Genomic DNA, 22,168 nt, shown 5'->3' with positions numbered 1-22,168 from the left:
ACTATGAGCTGGGACGGAGTTTTCTCCCACTTGTTATCTGATCTGATCCCAACTGTCTGCAGAGCGTCCTCGCAGCCAGGCAAATGACACAGATTTGGAGGTTCAAGAACCATGGGCCGTGAACGCCATCGGTTCCTTAGCAAAATATTGTTCTGCTACAAACCCAGTGTCTCACCCCTCACGAAGCTCAGTGCCATCAGCTCTAGTCTCATGAATGGAAATTCAGGGCACTCCGGGCTCGTGTGCATTACCAGAGGTCACCGTGTTCGAATAGGACTGTGAAGACTCAAGTTAGTTGACATGATGCCGACTGCAACAAGGGTCACCATGTCTTGACATCCCCTCGTGGCCTCACATGACTCTGCAGCGGCATTGCCTCGGTTTCCCCCAATTGCATCACCAATATGTCCACCATGGGGCTTCTATTTATGTCTAACAGCCCCCCCCCACACACACACACACACACACACTGAGTGGTCTGATTTATTAATGAAAAATTCAACAGAAAAGACACAGAAGGCTCTTCACCCGCTTCCCAGCCCCTCAGCTCCCCGCCCCTCTTGCAGAACGCTAAAGGAGACACTAAGTTATACCCAGATTAGTTCTTTATTGACTTTGTGTATGGACAAGTCTCTGTTAAATTGGCAGCTACACAGCGTTTGCTATATATAGTGCCCAACACCCGCTCGCTGGAATTCATCGTAAGGAATTAGCGTGTAAGTAACATCTCTAATAGGTCGTTTCCATCTCTCACATGTGGCTAAAATCACTCGCTTGTGGGTCACCGCGGGGAGACTAAACTCTCACACCCCACTTGCCAGCCACCAAACCCCAACATTTCCCCCATAAAGCGCTTTCCCGGGTGCGGCCTGGAACTGGTTAGCTGATGAGGACTCTTGCTAGGAGGGTATTAATTTTTCAGTAACGTTAAGCTGCGTGTAACATCTTTGTCAGCCATGGCCACATGGGAACTTGTGCTGTGCTCTCCCCTGACATGGCAACTCTGTCCCCACTGTCCTGCTCTTCCATCCCTGCCCCCAACAGACCCCCAGCTCCTTCACCCGCGCTGCTCAGAGCTCAGAACAAGAGTGAAACTGACCCTCTTCAGAGCCGGTTAATTACACTCCTACCTCTACCCCTACACTCCTACCTCTGTGCTGATGGGAGGGATAAAGGGGCAGCGTCAACACCTCCTGGAGACAGACGGTTACAGAAGGATGCACCCGCTCCCTTCTGTGTCCCTGACCCAGGAGATCACCAGCGGCTCGGCATTTTTGCCACCCGCGGAGGCACCAGGAAAGAAGAGAGGCCGGAGAGGCCCAGAGAACTGGTCAGTGAATGTGTAGATGTGGTCTCGATCGGTCACATTGTAAAATGTGATTTCTCCGGCCTTGTAGTCCAGGAAAATCCCAACCCGCCTGGGTCTCACACTCAGGTGAAGTGAGGTCAGGGGGGAGGTGAGGGCCTCGTATTTACCTCCGCTCTGCAACCGCAGCACCCAGTAGCCATTTTTAGGGGACAGGACAACAGTCCCCTTCCTGCTGGCAGACTCCCTACAAAGCCCCAGGCCCCACTCCGTCTTGTCTCCCACCTGCACTTCCCAGTAGCGCCTCCCCGTGCTGAAGGCCTGAACCCCCAGGACCAGTGGGGAGGCGTTAAACCTCTTGGGGTTGTCAAACAGAGACAGGATCAGTTTCTTGCCTCCCCGTCTCACGCTCTTCCGGTCGTCGGACAGGATGAGTTCGGGATGCGCCGTCTCTGGATCCAGCGTCACGTCCTCTGGAGGGAGAGCGAGGAAAAGAAAAGATGGGTGGATGGACAAACGGATTAGGGGAAGGCCGTCATGCTGGGAGAAGAGTCACAGGCAAAGGGACAGAGAAGGGAGGGCAGTCACCAGGCATGCCCAGGGAGAGCCAGTGTTGGGAGCGGATGTGAACAATGGGATGCTCAATTGTTATGTTTCCTTAGCAACATGGTATCAGCCGGAGGGTTATTTTCTCCTCCATTGTGATTATGGAGGCAAATTTGCTTCTTGGTTCAGCGGAGCTTGGCTGTCCCCTGGGAGGACGGGGTGCTGGAGGAGGAGACACCATTTAACACAAGATGGCTCAACCTGGCAGTATTTGGCACAGTGCAGATCTTGCCGGCTCAAAGACGGGAATGATCCCTATGACGCAGATGGGGAAACCGAGGCTCAGAAGAGTTAAGTGGCTTGCCCAGTGAGTCTGTGGGTGAGCTGAGAACAGACCAAGGGGAGCAGTGGTAATGGCGGCTGGTTGGAGTCTACAAACAGCGCGTGAACATTCCAGATTGCAGGGTGATTGGGCCACGTTCAAAGCCCCTGTTCTTGGCTGCTTGTGAACGTTTATGGGCACAGACTCGCATGCAGACCGGGTGATACTAGGGTGGGCACAACGTTTATGGTGGGCTGCTACGTTAGACACCAGGGAGGGTGCTGTGAGCTGCAGAGACTGTGTGCAGTGTTTAAGGGGCCTGTCAGAAGGAACAGGGGCAGGGTACCTGAAAAAGTGACCCTGGCCATGGGGGTGGGGGGGGACTCAGTAAGTAGCGCCCCCCCCCCCCATTACACGGATCCTATAGATACCTATAACCGATTAATCTGGTTTTGTTGCTACATCAAAATATCTGAAACTGTTTTAACAGAGTTCACACACAAACTGGCACCCATTGAACTAAACTGGTTTGAAAACATGAGAAAGTTGCACTGGTTTAGCTAAAGATGCAACTTTAACTCAATCTCATTAAACAAGTGCCCAAGGCCCCGAGGATGTTCTGATTTCACTTTAAACCTGGCTTGTTCTGGTTTCACATACAGCCACTGGAAATTGGTTTAACACAACCAAAAACACCCCCCACTCTGACTCTGAAATGAGTGTCCACACAGGGGGTTGCACCACTTTCACTCAACCAATTTAAGTTAAACTGGTGCAACTTTCCTCTTGTAGCCAAGACCTTGGGTAAAGTGGTTCGTGCCTGTGGCACACCGGGCCTTATTGTAAATGGGAATCCGACCTGGAAATTATTATTACTATTTCTTGTGGATGTTGCTGGAATGCCTAGGAGCCCCCATCCGGGACCAGGACCCCCTTGCGCTAGGCCCTGTACAAACACAGACCAAAGCACTCACACACCCCATCAGCTCACAGTTCAGGAGCAAAGCAAAGCCAGCTGCTCCCCTTTACCTTTGAATTTCTTCAGCAAGTTCCTCATGCCCAGGCAGTGTTCTGGGATGCTGTAATTCTCTTTCAGTGCCACGGAGCAAGCCTCTGGAGCCTGAAATGTCACAGCTTCACACCTGGAAAGAAGACATTCCAGCAGGTCAGCACAGAGACCCCGGCCAGTCACCGGCTAATCCCTGCAGGTAGGCAAGCAGAGCAGCCAATCCCCTGCAAGGAGCCGGTTGCATTGTGAAACGTCTGTGTGTGGATTGTCTCCGCGCCCACTTAGGGATATCCCCGCCAACGGCCCTGAGCCTGAGGCCCACAGCCATCCGGGGGAGGATCAACCCAGCATACGGGGCCTTCTGATGCATGGAGCTGGCTGCTCCCCTCCCCAAGGCTGGCATAGACCCTGATAGCGGGCATGGCCAGAGCCTCCCTGTGCCCTGACAATCCCCAGCCACTGACAGCCCTTGGGACCATTAGCACCCCCTTCTGGGGTTGCACTGTGTGCCCCATGACTGGGGATGCCAATCAGGGCCAATTACTTTACTAGCAGAGGTGTCCATTGACTATTAGGCTCATTTCAAATTCACAATCATGCCCAGAAATCTGAGTCCAAGAGCTGTGCTCTTCCGGTCAGGGAAGAGAACTATACAGGGGATGCGTGTGTCCAATCACAGCAGCCTGAATTTTGAATGTAAATTACACCCAATCAACTGCTCACGGAATGGCTACAGGCCAAGGATTACCTGCAGTCATTGATCGGTAGCCACTCCCAGGCAGAGAGAGAGACGAAATTAACATACTAATTAATTCATCAAGAAACATTCTCAGCTCTCATCGGAGCAATAACATCATGCATTTCACAGCAACTCAATCCAAAGCAAACACTAAACGGTATATCATCCCTTAAGTGCAGCCACCTCTGGGGTGGGAGCTGGTAGGGTGACCAGATGTCCTGATTTTATAGGGACAATCCTGATATTTGGGGCTTTTTCTTATATAGGTGCCAATTACCCCCCACACCCGTCCCGATTTTTCACACTTGCTAACTGGTCACCCTAGGAGCTGGCAACCATCCAGCACACAGCATGCTCCACAATAGTGGATGGGACTTGGGCTCAGGGGTACCAGGGTGAGCAGATTCCCTGCTCTTCATAAATGTGCCAGGAACTCTTTCCTGTCCGTGCACCCAGACAGGACCTCTCCTGGTTAGCGCCCATCATTAGTGAGCTACGTGAGACTTCTCCTTGGAAAAAAACAAAGGGGGGGAGGGTGGAACCCGTGTTTGCAGGGAGATTGGGGGGCTGCAAACCTCCTGCTTAGCCCCTCGAGGTAGCCACGTCTGTTAACAGGAGCAAAATGGAAGACGTACCTGCTCAAGGTGCTTTTCATGTCCTAAAAGGAGACAAAGAAAAATGTTGCACACTTTAGCCACTCCAGAACTGCAGGGGAGCCGGTCAGTGTCACTTGGTTCTAACCCCCATGAGCACAGAGAGGAAGGAGGGCCCTGGCCTAGCACCTGGGAGACTTGAAATTCCCTCCTCTGCCACAGGCTCTCATGTGAGCTTGGGCAAGTAATATAGCTTTTCTGGGCCTCCGTTTCCCCTCTGTAAAATGGGGATAATAATGCTTCCCTGGGTCAGGTGGGAGGCTAAATGCACTAAAGATTAAGAGGTGCTCAGCTGCTATGGTAACAGGACCCATGGAAGGACCTAACCTAGATACGATCTGCTCATGCCACAGCTCTGGATTCTCCCCCGTCAGCTCAGAATGAAAGGTAATTCCGTACCCAGTAACTTCCTTCTCCCGGGACCCAGAGGTAGCTCTTAGCATCCACCCAGCATCCTTCACCTAAGGGATCTGTTGGGAAAGTGCTGGGATCACTGAGCTAGAGGCCACTCCTGTCCCACTCTTCTCAGGTCTCTCTGGGGCACCGTTTGGGTTTAAAAGACAACGGCATTGATCTTTGCAGCTCACCGTCCACCCCATGGACCTGAGTTAAAGTGGTGGGGCAGCCAAAGAATCATAGACTATCAGGGTTGGAAGGGACCTCAGGAGGTATCTAGTCCAACCCCCTGCTCAAAGCAAGACCAACACCAACTAAATCATCCCAGCCAGGGCTTTGTCAAGCTGGGCCTTAAAAACCTCTAAGGAAGGAGATTCCACCACCTCCCTAGGGAACCCATTCCAGTGCTTCACCACCCTCCTAGTGAAAAAGTGTTTCCTAATATCCAACCTAGACCTCCCCCACTGCAACTTGAGACCATTGCTCCTTGTTCTGTCATCTGCCACCACTGAGAACAGCCGAGCTCCATCCTCTTTGGAACCCCTCTTCAGGTAGCTGAAGGCTGCTATCAAATCCCCCCTCACTCTTCTCTTCTGCAGACTAAATAAGCCCAGTTCCCTCAGCCTCTCCTCATAAGTCATGTGTCCCAGTCCTCTAATCATTTTCGTTGCTCTCCGCTGGACTCTCTCCAATTTGTCCACATCCCTTCTGTAGTGGGGGGCCCAAAAGTGGACACAATACTCCCAGTGTATCCTCACCAATGCCGAATAGAGGGGAATAATCACTTCCCTCCATCTCCTGCCATTGCTCCTACTAATACAGCCCAATATGCTGTTGGCCTTCTTGTCAACAAGGGCACACTGTCAACTCATATCCAGCTTCTCATCCACTGTAATCCCCAGGTCCTTTTCTGCAGAACTGCTGCTTAGCCACTCGGTCCCTAGTCTGTAGCAGTGCATGGGATTCTTCCGTCCTAAGTGCAGGACTCTGCACTTGTCCTTGTGGAACCTCATCAGATTTCTTTTGGCCCAATCCTCTAATTTGTCTAGGTCACATGGTAACAGCCCATCCTGCATGTTAGCTAACGTGGGTTAGATGTCACTTCCCCTCCTCTTGAAAGGTGCCCAGCTGAGCTAGTGGGGGGACAGGGAGCCACCGGAGAACGGAAGCAAACTCACACATTCACCTTAGGCGCCACGGTGCCTTGCTCTGGCACTGAGAAATCACAGCTCTTCTACTCCCTGGAGGAAATAATGGAACCGATCGTGTCCGGCACCTACCTGGGGGAAGGGGTGGCCAGGAGCCTTACCAGGCTCAGATGCAGCCCTGGTGCTTTCCTGACTGCAGGGGCTACTCCTTCCTGTGGGCACTTCCCATCGTCAAAGGGGGCAGGGAGCAGTCATGGCCATGTCCTCCCACTGGCCAGCAGAGCGGGTTGGATGCACTGGGTGTAACGCATTGCGTCCTCCTAAGGGGTGGGGCGGCGGATGCCTTCCCCCTGCACACCTGGAAGCACCAGCAGGAGTGTGCTGCCCTGGAGAACAATCCCGCTTTGATGCCCCCTGGAGGCAGGGTGACTCCACACCCCTCTCCCAGCAGGGGCCAGAGCCTCCCAGGCACAGGCTGGTGTCAGTAAAGCAGAGAACTGAATGCAGTGGGAAGAGTCAGACAGGAGATCTAACCCTAACTCCTGGACTCCAGTGTCCTGGGCTCCAAGTCCCTTTCCCTTCTGCCTGGCTGGAGAGAGGGGATTTCTACCACCCGCTCACCTTGAGCAACCCATCTGCTGACTGCTGGAACTTCTCCTTTATCTCCAGGATCAGCTTGTCCAGAGAGGATCTCAGCTCTAAAAGTTTGGTTAGGTTTTCGTTGATTCTCTGCAGGATTATCTTCTCTTCCTGTTCCAGCTTCTGAAGAAGCAGCTTCTCCTCCTCGGCCAGCAGCTGGTGCAGCTTCCCAAATTCAGTCACAATCCCCTCTCTCTTTTTCTTAACGACCTCCTTTGGAAAGACAAATACACAGGAACAAGAAGAGGATGTATCAACGGCATGGATTAAAATCATAAACCGCTGGAGTAATTGAGAGGATATACAAAATCACAGCGCATCTTAAACAGGAGGCATTTACTAACAAAACAACTCAAGAAAAACCAACATGTTTCCACACAGCTTGAGCTCCAGCTTCATCTCCCTTGTGTACCAGGGATGAGACCCTAGTTGGAACTGTCTGCAGCACAGAGACATCTAGTGGCTGAATAATGTACTGGAAGTAAACATCATCACAACTTTCAGAGGTACAGTAACTCCTCGCTTAAGGTTGTAGTTATGTGCCTGAAAAATGCTACTTTAAGCAAAACGGTGTTAAGCGAATCCAATTTCCCCATAAGAATTAATGTAAATGGGGGGGGTTAGGTTCCAGGGGGAAAATTTTTGCCAGACAAAAGACTATATTTTATATATATATAGGTTTCAGAGTAGCAGCCGTGTTAGTCTGTATCCGCAAAAAGAAGAACAGGAGTACTTGTGGCACCTTAGAGACTAACAAATTTAGCATCCGAAGAAGTGGGCTGTAGTCCACGAAAGCTTATGCTCTAAGAAATTTGTTAGTCTCTAAGGTGCCACAAGTACTCCTGTTCTTCTTTATATATATATATATATATATACACACATATACACAGTATAAGTTTGAAACAAACAATTGAATACTGTACACAGCAATGATGATTGTGAAGCTTGGTTGAGGTGGTGAAATTAGAGGGAGGGATATTTCCCAGGAAATGCCTTACTGCTAAATGATGAACTAGCACTCGGCTGAGCCCTCAAGGGTTAACACAGTGTTAATGTAGCCTCACACTCTACAAGGCAGCACAAATGGAGGGAGGGGAAACAATATGGCAGAGAGAGACAGAGACACACACCGTGTGTGTGAGAGAGAGAGATGTGCATTGCCCCTTTAAGTATGCTGACCCCACTCTAAGTACTTTGCCTTTTTAAGTAGATCAGTAAGCTGAGACAGCAGCTGCTGCCCGCAAGCTCCCTCCAGCCTGAGCCCTGTCGTCCCCCCCATGGAGATAAGGTAAAGGAGCGGGGGGGGCAGGAGTGGGGGAGACCCTGACATTAGCTCCCCTCTTCCCCCCACTCTGCACAGCAGGCAGGAGTCTCGGGGAGCAGCTCCAAGGCAGAGGGCAGGAGCAGCACATGGCAGTGGGGGGAGGGACAGCTGAACTGCCGGCAATTGCTAGCCTGCTGGGCAGCTGCCACACAGGGAACTTAGGGGAGCAGGGAGCTGATGGGGGGCTGCCGGTCCACCCTGGTTCCAAGCCCCCACCAGCTAGCTCCAACGGGCTGCTCTTCCTGCAAGCAGTGGACAAAGCAAGCGGCTGCCAAACAACGTTATAAGGGAGCATTGCACAACTTTAAACAAGCATGTTCCCTAATTGATCAGCAACGAAACAATGTTAATTGGGAGGACTTTAAGTGAGGAGTTACTGTACAAACTTTAGCGTAGGCCTTGATGGTAGACGTATACACTCTAATCAATCAGATTAGATCTCTTTGATAAAACACTATCATTTGTTCTTGTTGCCTACTTTGCTTCAGTCTTCACACAAAAAACAACATGTGACCGGACGATGAGCAAAGTTATCACAGACAATAAAGGGAAAGGGACGCAGATCGGGATACGTAAAGAAAATATCAGAGATCTTCTGAGTAAGTTAAATGAGTGCAAGTCAGCAGGGCCTGAGGCTAATCACCCCTGGGTGCCGAAGGAATTAGCTGAAGAAATCTCAGAGCCATTTGCAAAGTCATGGATGACTTCTGAGGAGAGGCTGAGGGAACTGGGATTGTTTAGTCTGCAGAAGAGAAGAGTGAGGGGGGATTTGATAGCTGCTTTCAACTACCTGAGGGGGGGTTCCAAAGAGAATGGAGCTCGGCTGTTCTCAGTGGTGGCAGATGACAGAACAAGGAGTAATGGTCTCAAGTTGCAGTGGGGGAGGTCTAGGTTGGATATTAGGAAAAACTTTTTCACTAGAAGGGTGGTGAAGCACTGGAATGGGTTACCTAGTGAGGTGGTGGAGTCTCCTTCTTTGGAGGTTTTTAAGGCCCGGCTTGACAAAGCCCTGGCTGGGATGATTTAGTTGGGGATTGGTCCTGCTTTGAGCAGGGGGTAGGACTAGATGACCTCCTGAGGTCCCTTCCAACCCTGATATTCTATGATTCTATGACAGGAGAGGTCCCGGAAGACTGGAGAAGGGCTAATGTGGTGCCAATCTTTAAAAAGGGGGGAAAGGAGGAGCTGGGGAATTATAGACCAGTCAGCCTGAACTTCATACCTGTGAAGCTACTAGAGCAATGTATAAAACATTCAATTTGCAAATACCTGGAGAATGAAGGGGTGATCACTGGCAGCCAGCATGAATTTACTACATGCCAAACTGGCTTGATAACTGGCAAGATAACTGGTTTGGTGGATAGGGAGAATGTGGTGGACATAATATACCTGGACTTCAGCAAGGCTTTTGACACAGTCCCACATGTCATTCTGATAAGTAAGCTGGAGAAATGTGGGCTTGGTGGAACAACCATTAAGTGGATATATAATTGATTAAACAACTGCAAACAGTCACTCTGAATGGAATGACATTGGATTGGAGGGAGGTCTCAAGTGGGGTTCCACAGGGATCTGTTCTGGGTCTGGTGTTGTTTAACATCTTTATTAATGACCTGGCTGTAGGACTAGAGAGCACGCTGATCAAATCTGCAGATGGCACAAAGCAGGGGGGAGGGGGGCAGAGGGGGTTGCAAACACTTTGGAGGGTAGAGCTAAAATTCAGAGGGATAGTGATAAACTGGAGAACTGGGCTAGACAACAAAATGAAATTCAACAAAGACATCTCAGGAAAATCTTGCGAGCTGTAAGAGCAGTAGGACAGTGGAACAGAGGTCTAGGGAGGTTGTGAAAGCTCCTTCACTGGAAGTTTCAAAAGGAGGCTGGAGCCATCTGTCCGGGATGGTTTAGACACAACAAATCCGCATCGTGGCGGGGGTTAGACTAGATCAGGAGTAGGCAACCTATGGCACGCGTGCCAAAGGCGGCAAGCGAGCTGATTTTCAGTGGCACTCACACTGCCCGGGTCCTGGCCACCGGTCGGGGGGCTCTGCATTTTAATTTAATTTTAAATGAAGCTTCTTAAACATTTTAAAAACCTTATTTACTTTACAAACAACAATAGTTTAGTTCTATATTATAGACTTATAGAAAGAGACCTTCTAAAACCGTTAAAATGTATGACTGGCACGGGAAACCTTAAATTAGAGTGAATAACTGAAGACTTGCACACCACTTCTGACAGGTTGCCGACCCCTGGACTAGATGATTATTACACCGTGTTTAAATAAAATGGCCTCTAGATGGCAGCAGACGCTAAGGAACAGGACGGTGCTGCTCTGGTCAGCCCAGCACAGTGATTGCAGCCCCCTCTGAATCCGTTCAGAGGCCATTGACCACCACACCCGGCCTTCTTCAAACAGCCGCTGCGCAGGGCCGAGCAGCCCATCTGTGCAGGCCCAGGATCGCGGTATCGAGCCCCTGCGCCTTTTGCTGCTTAGCCCTCAACGCGTGTCTAGCGCTGGTTAGCGACACCCTGGGCCTGATCCCATCTAGTGAGTCCGGTGGCCCATGTGAGAGGAGCTGGGGTCCCAGGTCCTGCCACTCGGCAACTGCTGCCAACACCTGGTTCTCCCTGGACTGGACCCTTCTTGGCAGCCGCAGAGGGAGGAGCAAGGCCTGAAGCGTGATCTCCTCCCGCTCAGACTGAAACAACACGGGAGGTCTCAGTCCAGGGGGACCGGGGTGGCCTTGCTTACCTAAGCGGCTCTGCGAGCTATCCCCCAGCCCCAGCCCTGGAGGTGATCCCCCAGCCCAGGGGGCAGCTGGCGTGGGGAAGTTTGCATTGCCACTCTCCCAGCACATCTGCTCCCCAGGCCGCTGAGTCAGACCCGCAGCACCACAGCCCTTGTGGGCCTGGTGATAGCTGGTGTTTTCCCAGATGCCAGAGCCAAGGGCTGCAGGAGAAGCTCAGCTTTCAGTTTCACTCAGAAGCACCTTTCTGGCCCTCATGGGCGCAGAGAAAAGCTTGAAGATGTGAAGTGAGGTCACCCCGGGAACGTGGGCATTGCCAGGTTGGCTCAGAGCCCAGTGTCCTGTCTGTGACAGTGGCCAGGACCAGACCCTTCAGAGGAACGTGTAAGGACACACCTGGCCATAGCAAATGGGACAATCTGCCCCTCACTTAGGTAGCACCCTGGTCTCTAGCAGAGACTGGTTCAAACCCCGATGCGCCAGGTTCAATATCCCTTCCCATGTCTCTGTTGTTGTTAATTATGACCCTAAAGGCTTGAAGACCAGAAGGCAAATAAAAAGAACCCTTCCAATTTCTTTATTCTAATGTCATGATTTTTAAGCCACTCTCAGGCCTTCTATGGGCCTGCCTCATGAGTTGTGGGTGTTCAGGGTGCTTTCACATGCACTAATATGAATTGGAAAAAAAATAACCCTCATATACAAATCCAGGGCACGCCCAGGCTGCTTTGTTGTGCCCATGGAGGAGAGATTTCCTAACCCTTGACTCAAACAAGGCACAGTCACAGGGCAAAAAGACACACCATGTTTCATAACACCCTCCTCAGCCTTTACGTCCCCACATCTGTGCCAACACTGCAACCAAGGGATACCGTTATCTCGAGGATCACATGCTGTAAACAAGCCGATTCATAGCATCCCAGGCCAGAGGGGATCATTGCGATCATTCTAGTCTGACCTCCTGTGTGACACACACCACAGAACTGCCCCACAATCATTCCTAGGGCAGAGCTTTTCGAAAAACATCCCAGCTTGATTTTAAAATTGCCAGTGATGGAGAAGCCTTGGTAAATTGTTCCAGTGGTTAATTACCATCACTTAAAAAATTGTGGCTTTTTTCCAGTCTGGATGTGTCTAGCTTCAACTTCCAGCCATCGGGTCATGTTTCTCTGATAGACTGCACAGCCCAATATCAAATATTTGTCCCCTGTGTCAGTATTTATAGACTGTGATCAAGTCAGCCCTTAACCATCTCTTTGTTAAGCTAAATAGATTGATTTCACTAATAACCCGCCCAGTTGGTGGGTGGAATTCTCTGCCTCCTGCTATACAGGAGGTCAGGCTAGATGGTATCTTCTGACCCCAAATCTGTAAAAAGTGAGAGATCTTTGAAAGTCAGATTTCTTTGTTACTGCTGATGCTCCTTGTTTATTCTTTGCATTTGGCTTCTGCTCTGTATCATCAAAGGACTCAGTTTCACTTCTGGCTCCCCCAGCAGAGAGAATAGCCACTAGTTTAAAATACAGCACATTGTGCGAATTTCCCTGTATTTTGTGCCTAGTCACTCTGACTGTTTTCCCTGACATAGTCAGTTTCCTTTGTTTCTGTGGGTCTCTCATGGCAACAAGGGGGATTTTTTATACACAAATGTTGTTATGGCCGAGGAGCAGATGTGGTACCTGAAACTGTTATTAATTTTTAAAGTAATTTATCTTTTTTTTAATAACTATATTTCAGGTTGACAGTGTTCTCTTAACTATGGGCATCGATGTCAGAAGTGTCCTTTTTAATACAGGAACCCAAACACCTGCCTTGCATTCCTGGGTTTTTGTCCTCTCCACCATTGCATGTTTCTGAATTTCATCCACCTCTTTCAACAACCGTTCCAGGGATTTCTGGAGTTTGATCTGACAAGAAAAATAAATCCAGTCAATCCTCCTTAAGTACTGACCCATCTCTGCTGGACTTGATCTCGACTATTTGCATTTCCTATCAAACCGGTTGAAAAGTGCACACCAGTGTGTGACGGGGTATATAGAACCTGTTTCAGGGATTGGCAAGGAGACAGTTAACATTCTAACAGCTGATCCACCCCTACTGCCCAGACAATCCCTCCATTGAGACCAGGCAGCTGTGATCTTTCTTCAGCTCAGGGAGTATTAACTGTCTCCCTGCCAGTCCCTGAACAGGCTTCTATACAACTCAGTCACAGGGGCTGAGATTCTTCATTATTCGCAGCAGTTTAATGCCTTCCCATTACAGGTGCGTTTCAGAAGCAATCTGTGCAGAAAGGGGCTTGTCATTTCCTGGACCCCAAGTTGCCCCTTCATGTCTTTGCACACCCCGTTCCTGCATTTTCACGTGTGCACAAAACCAAGCACGTAGGATATATGTGAACAAAATTAGGGACTGATTAAGAATCCAGATTGTGGTCCCTGCTCCTGCTGCTCTGTGGCTCTCTGGCAGCGCCAAGCAGGTGAATATCTGGTTTCACTGTCCGCCTTGGCGTTGCCCTTGCATAAGGGTGTTACAGTTCTATACCCCTTCGGCCTGGCCTGCAGCGTCGGGGGCATAAATGGAGAGGCGGGAATGGCCAAGGCACCTCTGTGCTCCAGCTATTCCCTGCTGCCAGAACGACCCTAGGAGCCCAGATCAATCCACAGCCCCAGAATCCAGAGGCTGCCAAGGTGGGGAGCAGCCACCTTTGCCCTCCCTCCTCACGTCTGGAGAATCCCTCCTCACACTCAGAATCTGGGCTGCTGTTTCTCCAGGCTCTGGCTAGAGCAGGTGACTGGGAGTGAAGTGGTTAAGACAGTTGTCCCCAAACTTTTTACCTCGCTCCCCCTTACCCATGTCCGCGTCCTCCCCACACCCTCCAGATTTGGGGCCGGGAGTGGGCCCGCGGCTACGGGAAAGGGGGATATGGACGGGGTCAGGGGGCCAAGGCTGGGGCCATGGCTAGAGTTGGGGGCAGGGCTGGGAGCAGAGCCTTGCCCGAGGGCCGAGGCTGGCAGCCAGGGCACCGGGTGCGGGGCTGGCAGCTGGGGCCGGCAGCTGGGGCTGGAGCCAGGAGTAGAGCTGGGTGGCACTCCCCCCTACCCCCCGTGAGGGCTGGCCTGGGCCCCAGCTGCGCCCCCCTGGGGAAGCACCCTCCCCAGATTGGGGACTTCTGGGTTAAGGGGAGCAGGATGGCTCAGGGGAACTGTGGAATAAGAAAGGGGGGTCCAGCCCCAGGTGGTTGTGCCCAAAGCCTGTTGCCATCTGCTGGCTGCTCTGTGGCCTGCACGGAATGAGTTGCTGGGTCTCAGCCCAGCCCGAGTGAGGCAGGGGTTCACATCGCAAAACCACCATCACCGCTGGCACCGAACGGGCAGAGAGTGAATGGGCCATGGGAACTGAATCGCCCTCCCCCCACCCACCGCCCCATAAGACTGAGTCATGGTTGGGCGGGGGGTGTCGCCCGAATGCCGACAACCTGGCCGTGCCCCCTTTCCCCTGGCCACGCCCCTACACTGGGAGACGGAGGGGTGTGTAGGGGAAGCTGTGGATAAAGAGCTCTTCCAGCACAGCTCGGGCTGCCAATCTTGGTTGGCCGTATTCCTGGAGGTTTCATCCCAGGACATAAGCCTTAATTCCTGGAGACTCCAGGACAGCCCTGGAGGGTTGGCGACCCTAAGCCCAGCTCCCCTCTACCTTGTACACCTGGGCCGCCTCCTCAATGGGGTAGACGGTGTGAGGCCGGTGTTCCAGGGACTCTCGACACACCACGCAGATGGCCTCCCCGTCCTCTTCGCAGAAGAGCTTGAGCTTCTCCTCGTGCTTCCTGCAGAGCGCCTCTGGCTGCCCCTTGGCCGGCGGCAGCCCCAACTGCTTGATGGTCTCCACAATATTGGCCAGCTGCTTGTTGGGCCTGACGTTGCTCTTGTGAAAGGCCGCCCGGCACTGAGGGCAGGACACGGGCCCGCTGGCCCCGAGCCCCTTGCCCTGGCAGTAGGTGGCGATGCATGCCCTGCAGAAGTTGTGCCCGCAGTCTATGCTCACGGGGTCACTCATGTACTCCAGGCAGATGGAGCAAATTGCCTCCTCCTGCAGCTTCTCCAGCGGGTTCGCGAAGGCCATGGTGGCAGCTGCTGTGTGGCAGTTTCCGGGTCACTTTCACTTTCTCACTGCACAGGGGAGGAGTCACATTACGGGTGGAGGCGGGACTATGCTAATACCGTGAGCTCGCTCCAGCCCCGGGGGAGCTGTTACACTCGCTCTAACAACCAGCGGTGCTCAGATCAGAGACCTGGGCAGTAGTTAGAGCAGTGTTGGCTGTCAGTGCCACAGACCTGCACTCCAAGATCTCAGAGATGGGTGGCTGATTCCAGAGACCCGGCCAGACAGGAAAATTCCTTTCGGCCTGAGGGAGGCTTTTTTTTTAAAGTGATCTTGATAATATGAGCAATTTGGGAACGGCTGAGACGGTAGCGCATCCGTGCACTTGGTTAGTCGTGGGTCTATAACTGAAAAGCCGAATGAGGTCTGGCTATGCCTCCATCCCTGTGATTTAAATTCAACCTGGGCATTAGTCAGTGAAAACGATTGACGCAAGGGGTGGCAGATAAGAAAAGACATGCTGGGTAGCAGACAAAGAACCAGCATTCTGCAAATGAACTCAGACTGGTCAAGCTCCAATTAGTGTATTTTAATTAATCCCTTGACCATTATGGGCCAGAACCTCAGCTGGTGGAAATCAGCATCCCTCCACTGAAGACAAGGCAGCTGGGCTGATCTTCACTAGCTGAGGATCTAGCCCTGAAGGGGTCAGCGAATGCTTTTAGGTACTTATTGGGCTTCCAAAGGGCTTTGAAAAGTGCTTTACCCTGATTTCTAAGGGATGCTGCAGTGAGCATGGATGACGTCATAATGTGAGCGAGGGACTACACGCTGCACAGTGACCGGTGTCGGTGGCATTGCAGAGAATGAGAAAACGACACATAACACCCTACTTAAAAGTCAAAAATTGGTCATACAGAAATTCTCTAACTTGGACATAAATTGAGTATGTTCAGTTTAACCAATGAAGCAGACAAAATAAAAGCAACAGTCGAAGTGCCCACTTCACAGGATCAACAGGGATGATAGTGGGGAGAGTGGGATGATAAGCTATTAAGCAAAATCTATTCTGAATGGGCGCTAAGGCCCAGAGCCACAAAAGAACTTAGGTGCCTAACCCCCAGATTTAGGAGTTAGGCACCTAATCCCAGATTTAGGCACCGCTGTGATCCCCAAAACTCCCCCTCGGCTGCCTCAGTCGCTGCTGGTGAAGCTGTTCCACTTTGGATAAACAAGTGATGCTGGGTAAAAAGGAAGATAACTAGTTGCACAGATCCGGTCCCCACTCCTACAGAGTTGCAATAAATCTTGTACAAGGTATGTCAATGGCCAAGTTATAAACTGTTCAATGTGATTATCCTGTTTAACTCCATGTGTCGCCCTTGTAGCTGAGGAGATGAATATTGGCTACGTGTTTGTATCTCAACTATGCCTTGTTCAGGGGTGACACCCACCAGGCAAATTTACATCCGGATTAGCCATCCCTGGGTTGATGGGCCATTATCTACAATCAGCTGGGCCAATGAGCCTCTCCTGGAGACATTTCAGGCAGTGGCTGTCCCAGGACTCAGCAAGGCATGTTAGGACATGTGATCCAAGACTCCATCTTTGGCCAGTAACTTTCCAGGCACTTGGGCTGAAAGTATAAAAGGAGACTGTGACATCACTGCGTTGTCTTCAGGCCTGTTCCTCACCTCTGGACTCTGATTTTCTAACAAACGGAAGCTTTGGACAATGGCCCGATGACCCCAATCTGTTTGGGTGAACCAGAGAGACTAGCAGAAGTCCATCCCTGCTATGAACCTGATCTACAGATTCTGAAGTCACTTGTAATGTATGATTCCTTTAACCATTTAATTACTCTCTTCTTTTCTTTTTAGTAATGAACATTTAGCTTTTAGTTCCTAAAGGATTGGCTACAAATGTGGCATTTGGTAAGATCTAAAGTATGTACATGAGGATGGATCTAGATGTTCTCAGTGGTACCAGATGACAGAACAAGGAGTAATGGTCTCAAGTTGCAGTGGGAGAGGTTTAGGTTGGATAGTAGGAAAAACTTTTTCACTAGGAGGGTGGTGAAGCACTGGGATGGGTTACCTAGGGAGGTGGTGGAATATCCTTCCTTAGAGGTTTTTAAGGCCTGGCTTGACAAAGCCCTGGCTGGGATGATTTAGTTGGGGTTGGAAGCCTTGCTCCGTCACCTTCTGCTGCCACCTGCCACTGTGACCTCTGCGAGTTGGTCTCTTGAGGTTCCACCAGCTCTCAGTGATTTCAGCTGAGGTCGCAGTGCGGGAACCTCACAGCGAGTGCAGGCTGGGCCGTCTCTTCCACAGAAACACTGTCCCACAGCAGGTCTAAGCACTTAGACCTGATTATCAGTGATTTCAACTGTAGTGGTCACTTAACAAAACAAAAGACTCTCTATGGAGCCTAATCAGCTCTGTCTTTAAACAATGGAGAGGGGCAGGTCAAATAGTACTTGTGACTCAGGCAGACCATCAAGCAAAACACCTGTCCCCAGCCTGTCTCCTGATGCCCTCGATCAGCACAGGCTAAGTACAGTTCTACTGCCCTTTACTCATACAATAAGAATAACATTTCATTATCCCCCGCATTCAAGTGATTTGTAACCCAACCCCAACCAAAATCTATCACTTGGGCAACACCGCTCTGTTTGCTGGGTACCTGGGTAGATTAGGTGTGAATGTAAATACAATCTGGTCCTTTCCTCCAGCACCCAGTTCATCACTAGCTGTCAGGGAGTGTTCATTTAGACTTTGCTTACAAATCATCATTTGAAATGATTCGATTGGCCAACATCACCGAAATGAATGCACTGACATTGTCATTAAAAACAGAAGCTGTATAAGGAAGCAAGTCTATGTTCATACTTTCCAAATGTATTATACTTTTTCAGATACCCGTATTTTATCATACACTGTATATGCTTTTAAAGTGTGCATTAATGTTTCAATTTCAATTCCAATTTCCAAACAATCACTACATTAGCAACACTGCATGTAACTAGTTCACAAAACTGGGGTGCGGGGGTGTTGGGGAAATTCAGGGGGGGGTGTAGGGTAATCCCTGATTCTGAGGCAGCAGCAACCCTATGCATCATCCCATGGAGTTCATATGCAGCGGCTGTTTCCGGTGGTACTGATCTATTTCCCATGCTGCTAGGTGTAGCTTCTTAACTAATTTACATGCCACCTGGAGATCCTGGCTTGGCAGCGTCCACTCCCCCACATAGATGCAAGGTGGCACTACGAGACAGAGGGTTTTTTAAACCAGTTTTCCAGTGGTTTGTGATCTTTCACCACAGGAGTCTGGTCTTTCCTCTCTTTCCATTAAGAGTCAGAGGCCATTACCAGCATCTCCTCTTTGATCTGGTTGTAGCTTCTTTGTCTCAGATCCCCAAAGGGACTGAGGTATTGGAACGCTCAGCGTCACCACACTTATAGTCACCTAGAAACATCTCAGGAACAACATTGCGATCTGCAGCCCTAAGTTGGATACTCAGGCTCCCTGTGCCAGAGAGACACCCCTTGCCTGTGAGCCACAGGACCCAGCACACTAGGCAGGGAGTTCCCTACGCTAGCCACCGGGAGATGCTGATCAGAGCTAGGCACCTGCATCTGGGCTGCAGGGAAGCTACAGCTCTATTTAGCGATCCACGAATGGGAACCCGCTGCCTGGAATCAGGTGGCTCAGGCACCTAAGTAGTTTCTCGTGGGAACAAGGGAGGCGCCTGCCTTGCTCCACCCAAAGTGGCTAGAGGAGGAGGCCCCCATGCTAAAATTTTTAGTCCAGCGGTTAGAGCACTCACCTCGGGGGGGAGTCCCAGGTTCAATTCCCCTTCCTGCCCGAGACGGACAAACAATTTGAACCGGGGTCTCCCACCTCTCAGGTGGGTGCTCTAACCCAGTAACCCAGGGAAACAAACTACATTCAGCAATCTCTCCCCTCTGCAGCACCTGCACCCTCGGGATGGGTCTTAGCAAGAGTTAAATATTGGCAGCACATTGCCGCGCCTCATCCTGTCCTGCCCCTTCCCCTCCTTGCTCCTCTGTCCCATTAATTCTGCTCCTCCGTTGCAATGCGTGCTCCCTCCCATGCAACCATAAATGCTTCCAGTGCTCAAACTGACTCCACAGTGCAGCTCCAGACCCAGCCTGCTGCACGGGCGCCCGCCTCCCAGCCAGAGAGAAAGACGTCCAGCTGTTTTGCGAGCAGAAAGATTTACTAGTCATGGCGCCCTCAGAAGCCTTCAATAGCAGCCTTAATGCTTATGATTTACTCACAGCAGAATAGTGCCTAGAGACCCTCATCCGGTTCGGCACCCTCTTGTCCTAGGTGCTGTATAAACACAGAGTAAGACACCTCCCACCCCCGCCCAGAAGAACCTCCAGTCTAAGGTCCTGGTCCTGCAAACACATGGCATTTCCGTAGCTTTAAGCATGTGTTGTCCCACTGACTCCAATGGGACGAGTGCTTTCGAGTTAAACACGTGTTTGCAAGCTTGGGGTCTGAATAGAAAAGACAGACGGGATGCCTGCGGCAGGAGGATTAGCCCAAGAGTTCCCAGTTTTTGTTTTATTTTTCTTTTTTTGTACAATAAATAATAATCTTAAACCCAACAAATACAAAAGAGAATAAAATAGTTCACAGGTCACATGCCAAATATATTAAACTTCTCTTAAATACAACTCAGAGCCATTAAAATTCCCTTAAATACAATTCAGAGCCATTAGAATCTTTTGCAGTTCAGTGCTAATTGGGTCAAATAACCCATAAGGATTCACAGGCTGAGAGCAGGTAAAGTGCTTCCTGGAAATCCGTTTGGGAAGGTGCTTGGCAGGAAGTGATGTCAGCCCCTAGGCTAAGGGTGCCTTTGAAACGGCTTCCCTCGCTCTCAGCTGAGTCACAATATCCTGGACCCATTTCTCATCTGGATTGGTGCATAATGCTTTGTCTTTGATGGTGGTGAAGCTGCAGAGAGAAAATCCCAGTTAGAAAAGCCTGGTACCAGCTCTGAAGGGCGGCGGAGGAAAACGGGGCTTGTTTTCAGAGCAAACACATGACGGCCGCACAGGGGATGAATGGGCCTAACGACACAACGGCCAGTAGCTAATGGCAGCTCTGCTCGCCCATTGGATTGCTGGGTGTCCACCCACTATTCACTACTAACAGGTTTTTCAAAAATCTTCAGCCAATCAGAAACCAGCTTATTCATCACGCTCGGGAAGAGTTTCACTACAATTGGCTGAATTTCACCAAAAGGTTCTCTCAGCCAGTCAGAGGAGGAAATCCACCCTCCAGCCCCACCACTGCTTCCCCAGCTGTGACACTGCACTATAGCTGTATGCGCTCAACATCTGGGGGCGGGGCGGAGGGATGAAAACCCTCTTGAGCCTAGCCTGTTTCTAATGGAGAGAACCATAAAACTAGCCAAGGGCTCAGGACTGTCTCTCTCACAGGCTGCGCTCATGATATCTCAAACTACTCGGTGCCCCAGGAGGCACTTTCCTGTGGGGTGGGGTGGGGTCTCCTGGAGCATATGGTATCTGGCTGGGTATTATACTCACATCACAGCCGGCTTGGAGCAGCCACTGCTGGTGTATTCATACTTCACCACGCGGCTCCGCGAAATTGGGTTGGGAGAGTATTTATAGCAACAGACCCTTGGGATGTCGAGTGCCTCTGAAAGAGAAGACAAGAGAATCATGGTTGGTCTGTCTCATCGCTGGCTTGGAGAGCTTTCTTCCTGTAGGTGCAAAGGGGCTCCTGCTAACCCCTAGCTCCGAAGGAGGTTCCCAGAGAGATCTCTGGGCTGTCTGGCATGGGGGCTACCTCGCATCACGGCTTCATCCTTCAGTAAGGCAGCGAGAAGGGGCAAGCCTGCCTCTCCTTACTAGCAATGAAAACTCAGAAGGAGCGTGTGCCCAGGCATTGCCTGTTGTCACTGTCTCGCTAGCCTGGGGAGATGTTGGGGAAAGCAGTCACACCTCCACAGACTGAACTTGGACTCACGTGGACCAGCAGCGGAGGCCTGCGAGCAGAAGGCAGCGATGAGGAGAACGGCGAGGGCAGCCACAGAGACCTTCATGTTGCTGTCGGGTGGGGACGAGCTGCAGGAGCAGAACCAGAGATGGGATTCCTTCAAACCCTCCTTGTGCGGCTGACGCCGAACCCTGGATTCTTCCCTCTTTTTATGGGGGGAGACACTGAGCGATGGTGTCAATGCTGTCACCGCCCAGGAAATGCCGTGATAGGACAGTGGTGATACAATGGAACAAAGTCTGCTGAATCAAGAGAAGCAGAAGAGGGAAGTGCGGACTATGACGGGGCAATTCCACCCCGCTGCTGCAAGGCATGGTGCAAGTAACAGAGGAAAAAGGATGTGAGCCCCAGCACCTTATCTGCTGCTTTTTCTTTTAAATCACCCACCAGTCTTTACCCGGAGAAGAGGCCAGGGGGATGCATGTCTCGTTAGTAACTAACAGAAATATGGGACCTTTCATGTAGAAGTTGCTGGATCTAATGAAGCTATCGATCAAGGGTCATTACCTTGTAACAGCTTCTTCATGCTCTTAGTTCTAAGAACAGCATCTGCATCACAGAAGAAACCAACTCAGTCAGCCTTCTTGGTGACAGCCCCAGCAGAGACACCAAAATCCCATGCGTCACAGAGGCTGACCTGTCCTCTCACCACTTGAAATGCAGGTCCCTTCAGACCAAGGTTGAGGAATGTGGGGGACGCTTGCCCTGACATTCTGCATACCTACCTTTGGCACCTTCTCCCATGAAAAGAGAAGGGGACCCCAAACACCATTAATGTTTAACTGCTACTTCCAGAGGAACCAGGGTTGAGTGGTTGGAGCACAGGGCTGGGAGCCAGGAGATCTGGATTCTGTACCCACTTTGCCACTGACTCATTGTGCATCTTTGGGCAAGTCATTTCCCTTCCCTGTGCCTCACCTTTCCCACTTGGCATTGCAGACAATCCTACTGACCCGTCACCCAGGGGGCAGTGAGGCTCAATTCTGTAAGTGTTTATAGAGAGCTTTGGAAGCCTTGGATGGAACAGGCTAGAGAAAAGCAAAACGTTGTTATGCTGCAGTATGTGGTTAGCTGCCAGCAGGTGTATCATTGCTCTCTGGGCAGTCACAGATCTCACTGAAAGCTTCTGGGTATGCTAGCTACCCTTCATTCAGGTTAAATGGAGGAAGCAACT

The 22,168-nt window shown here is 50.8% G+C and overlaps 2 protein-coding genes across 2 annotated transcripts; both read right to left on the bottom strand.

Moving 5' to 3' along the window:
• Window positions 1-469: 469 nt before the first annotated feature.
• LOC101934788 (E3 ubiquitin-protein ligase TRIM39-like) lies at window positions 470-15,005 on the bottom strand. The gene is made up of 6 exons (XM_005294334.4): window positions 14,527-15,005; window positions 12,645-12,740; window positions 6,741-6,971; window positions 4,558-4,580; window positions 3,204-3,316; window positions 470-1,779 (listed from the first exon to the last, which is right to left on the bottom strand). Exons 1-6 carry the CDS (start codon window positions 14,950-14,952, stop codon window positions 1,208-1,210), a joined length of 1,461 nt encoding a protein of 486 aa, XP_005294391.2. The 5' UTR covers window positions 14,953-15,005; the 3' UTR covers window positions 470-1,207.
• Window positions 15,006-19,610: 4,605 nt separating this feature from the next.
• On the bottom strand, window positions 19,611-21,115 carry LOC122174443 (C-C motif chemokine 3-like). Its single transcript, XM_042857711.2, has 3 exons — window positions 20,965-21,115; window positions 20,520-20,634; window positions 19,611-19,923 (listed from the first exon to the last, which is right to left on the bottom strand). Exons 1-3 carry the CDS (start codon window positions 21,038-21,040, stop codon window positions 19,809-19,811), a joined length of 306 nt encoding a protein of 101 aa, XP_042713645.2. The 5' UTR covers window positions 21,041-21,115; the 3' UTR covers window positions 19,611-19,808.
• Window positions 21,116-22,168: the final 1,053 nt, after the last annotated feature.

Source organism: Chrysemys picta, chromosome 19, assembly GCF_011386835.1.
Source record: "Chrysemys picta bellii isolate R12L10 chromosome 19, ASM1138683v2, whole genome shotgun sequence".
NCBI lineage: Eukaryota > Metazoa > Chordata > Testudines > Emydidae > Chrysemys > Chrysemys picta.
This window is presented reverse-complemented; position numbering and strand designations above follow the sequence as displayed.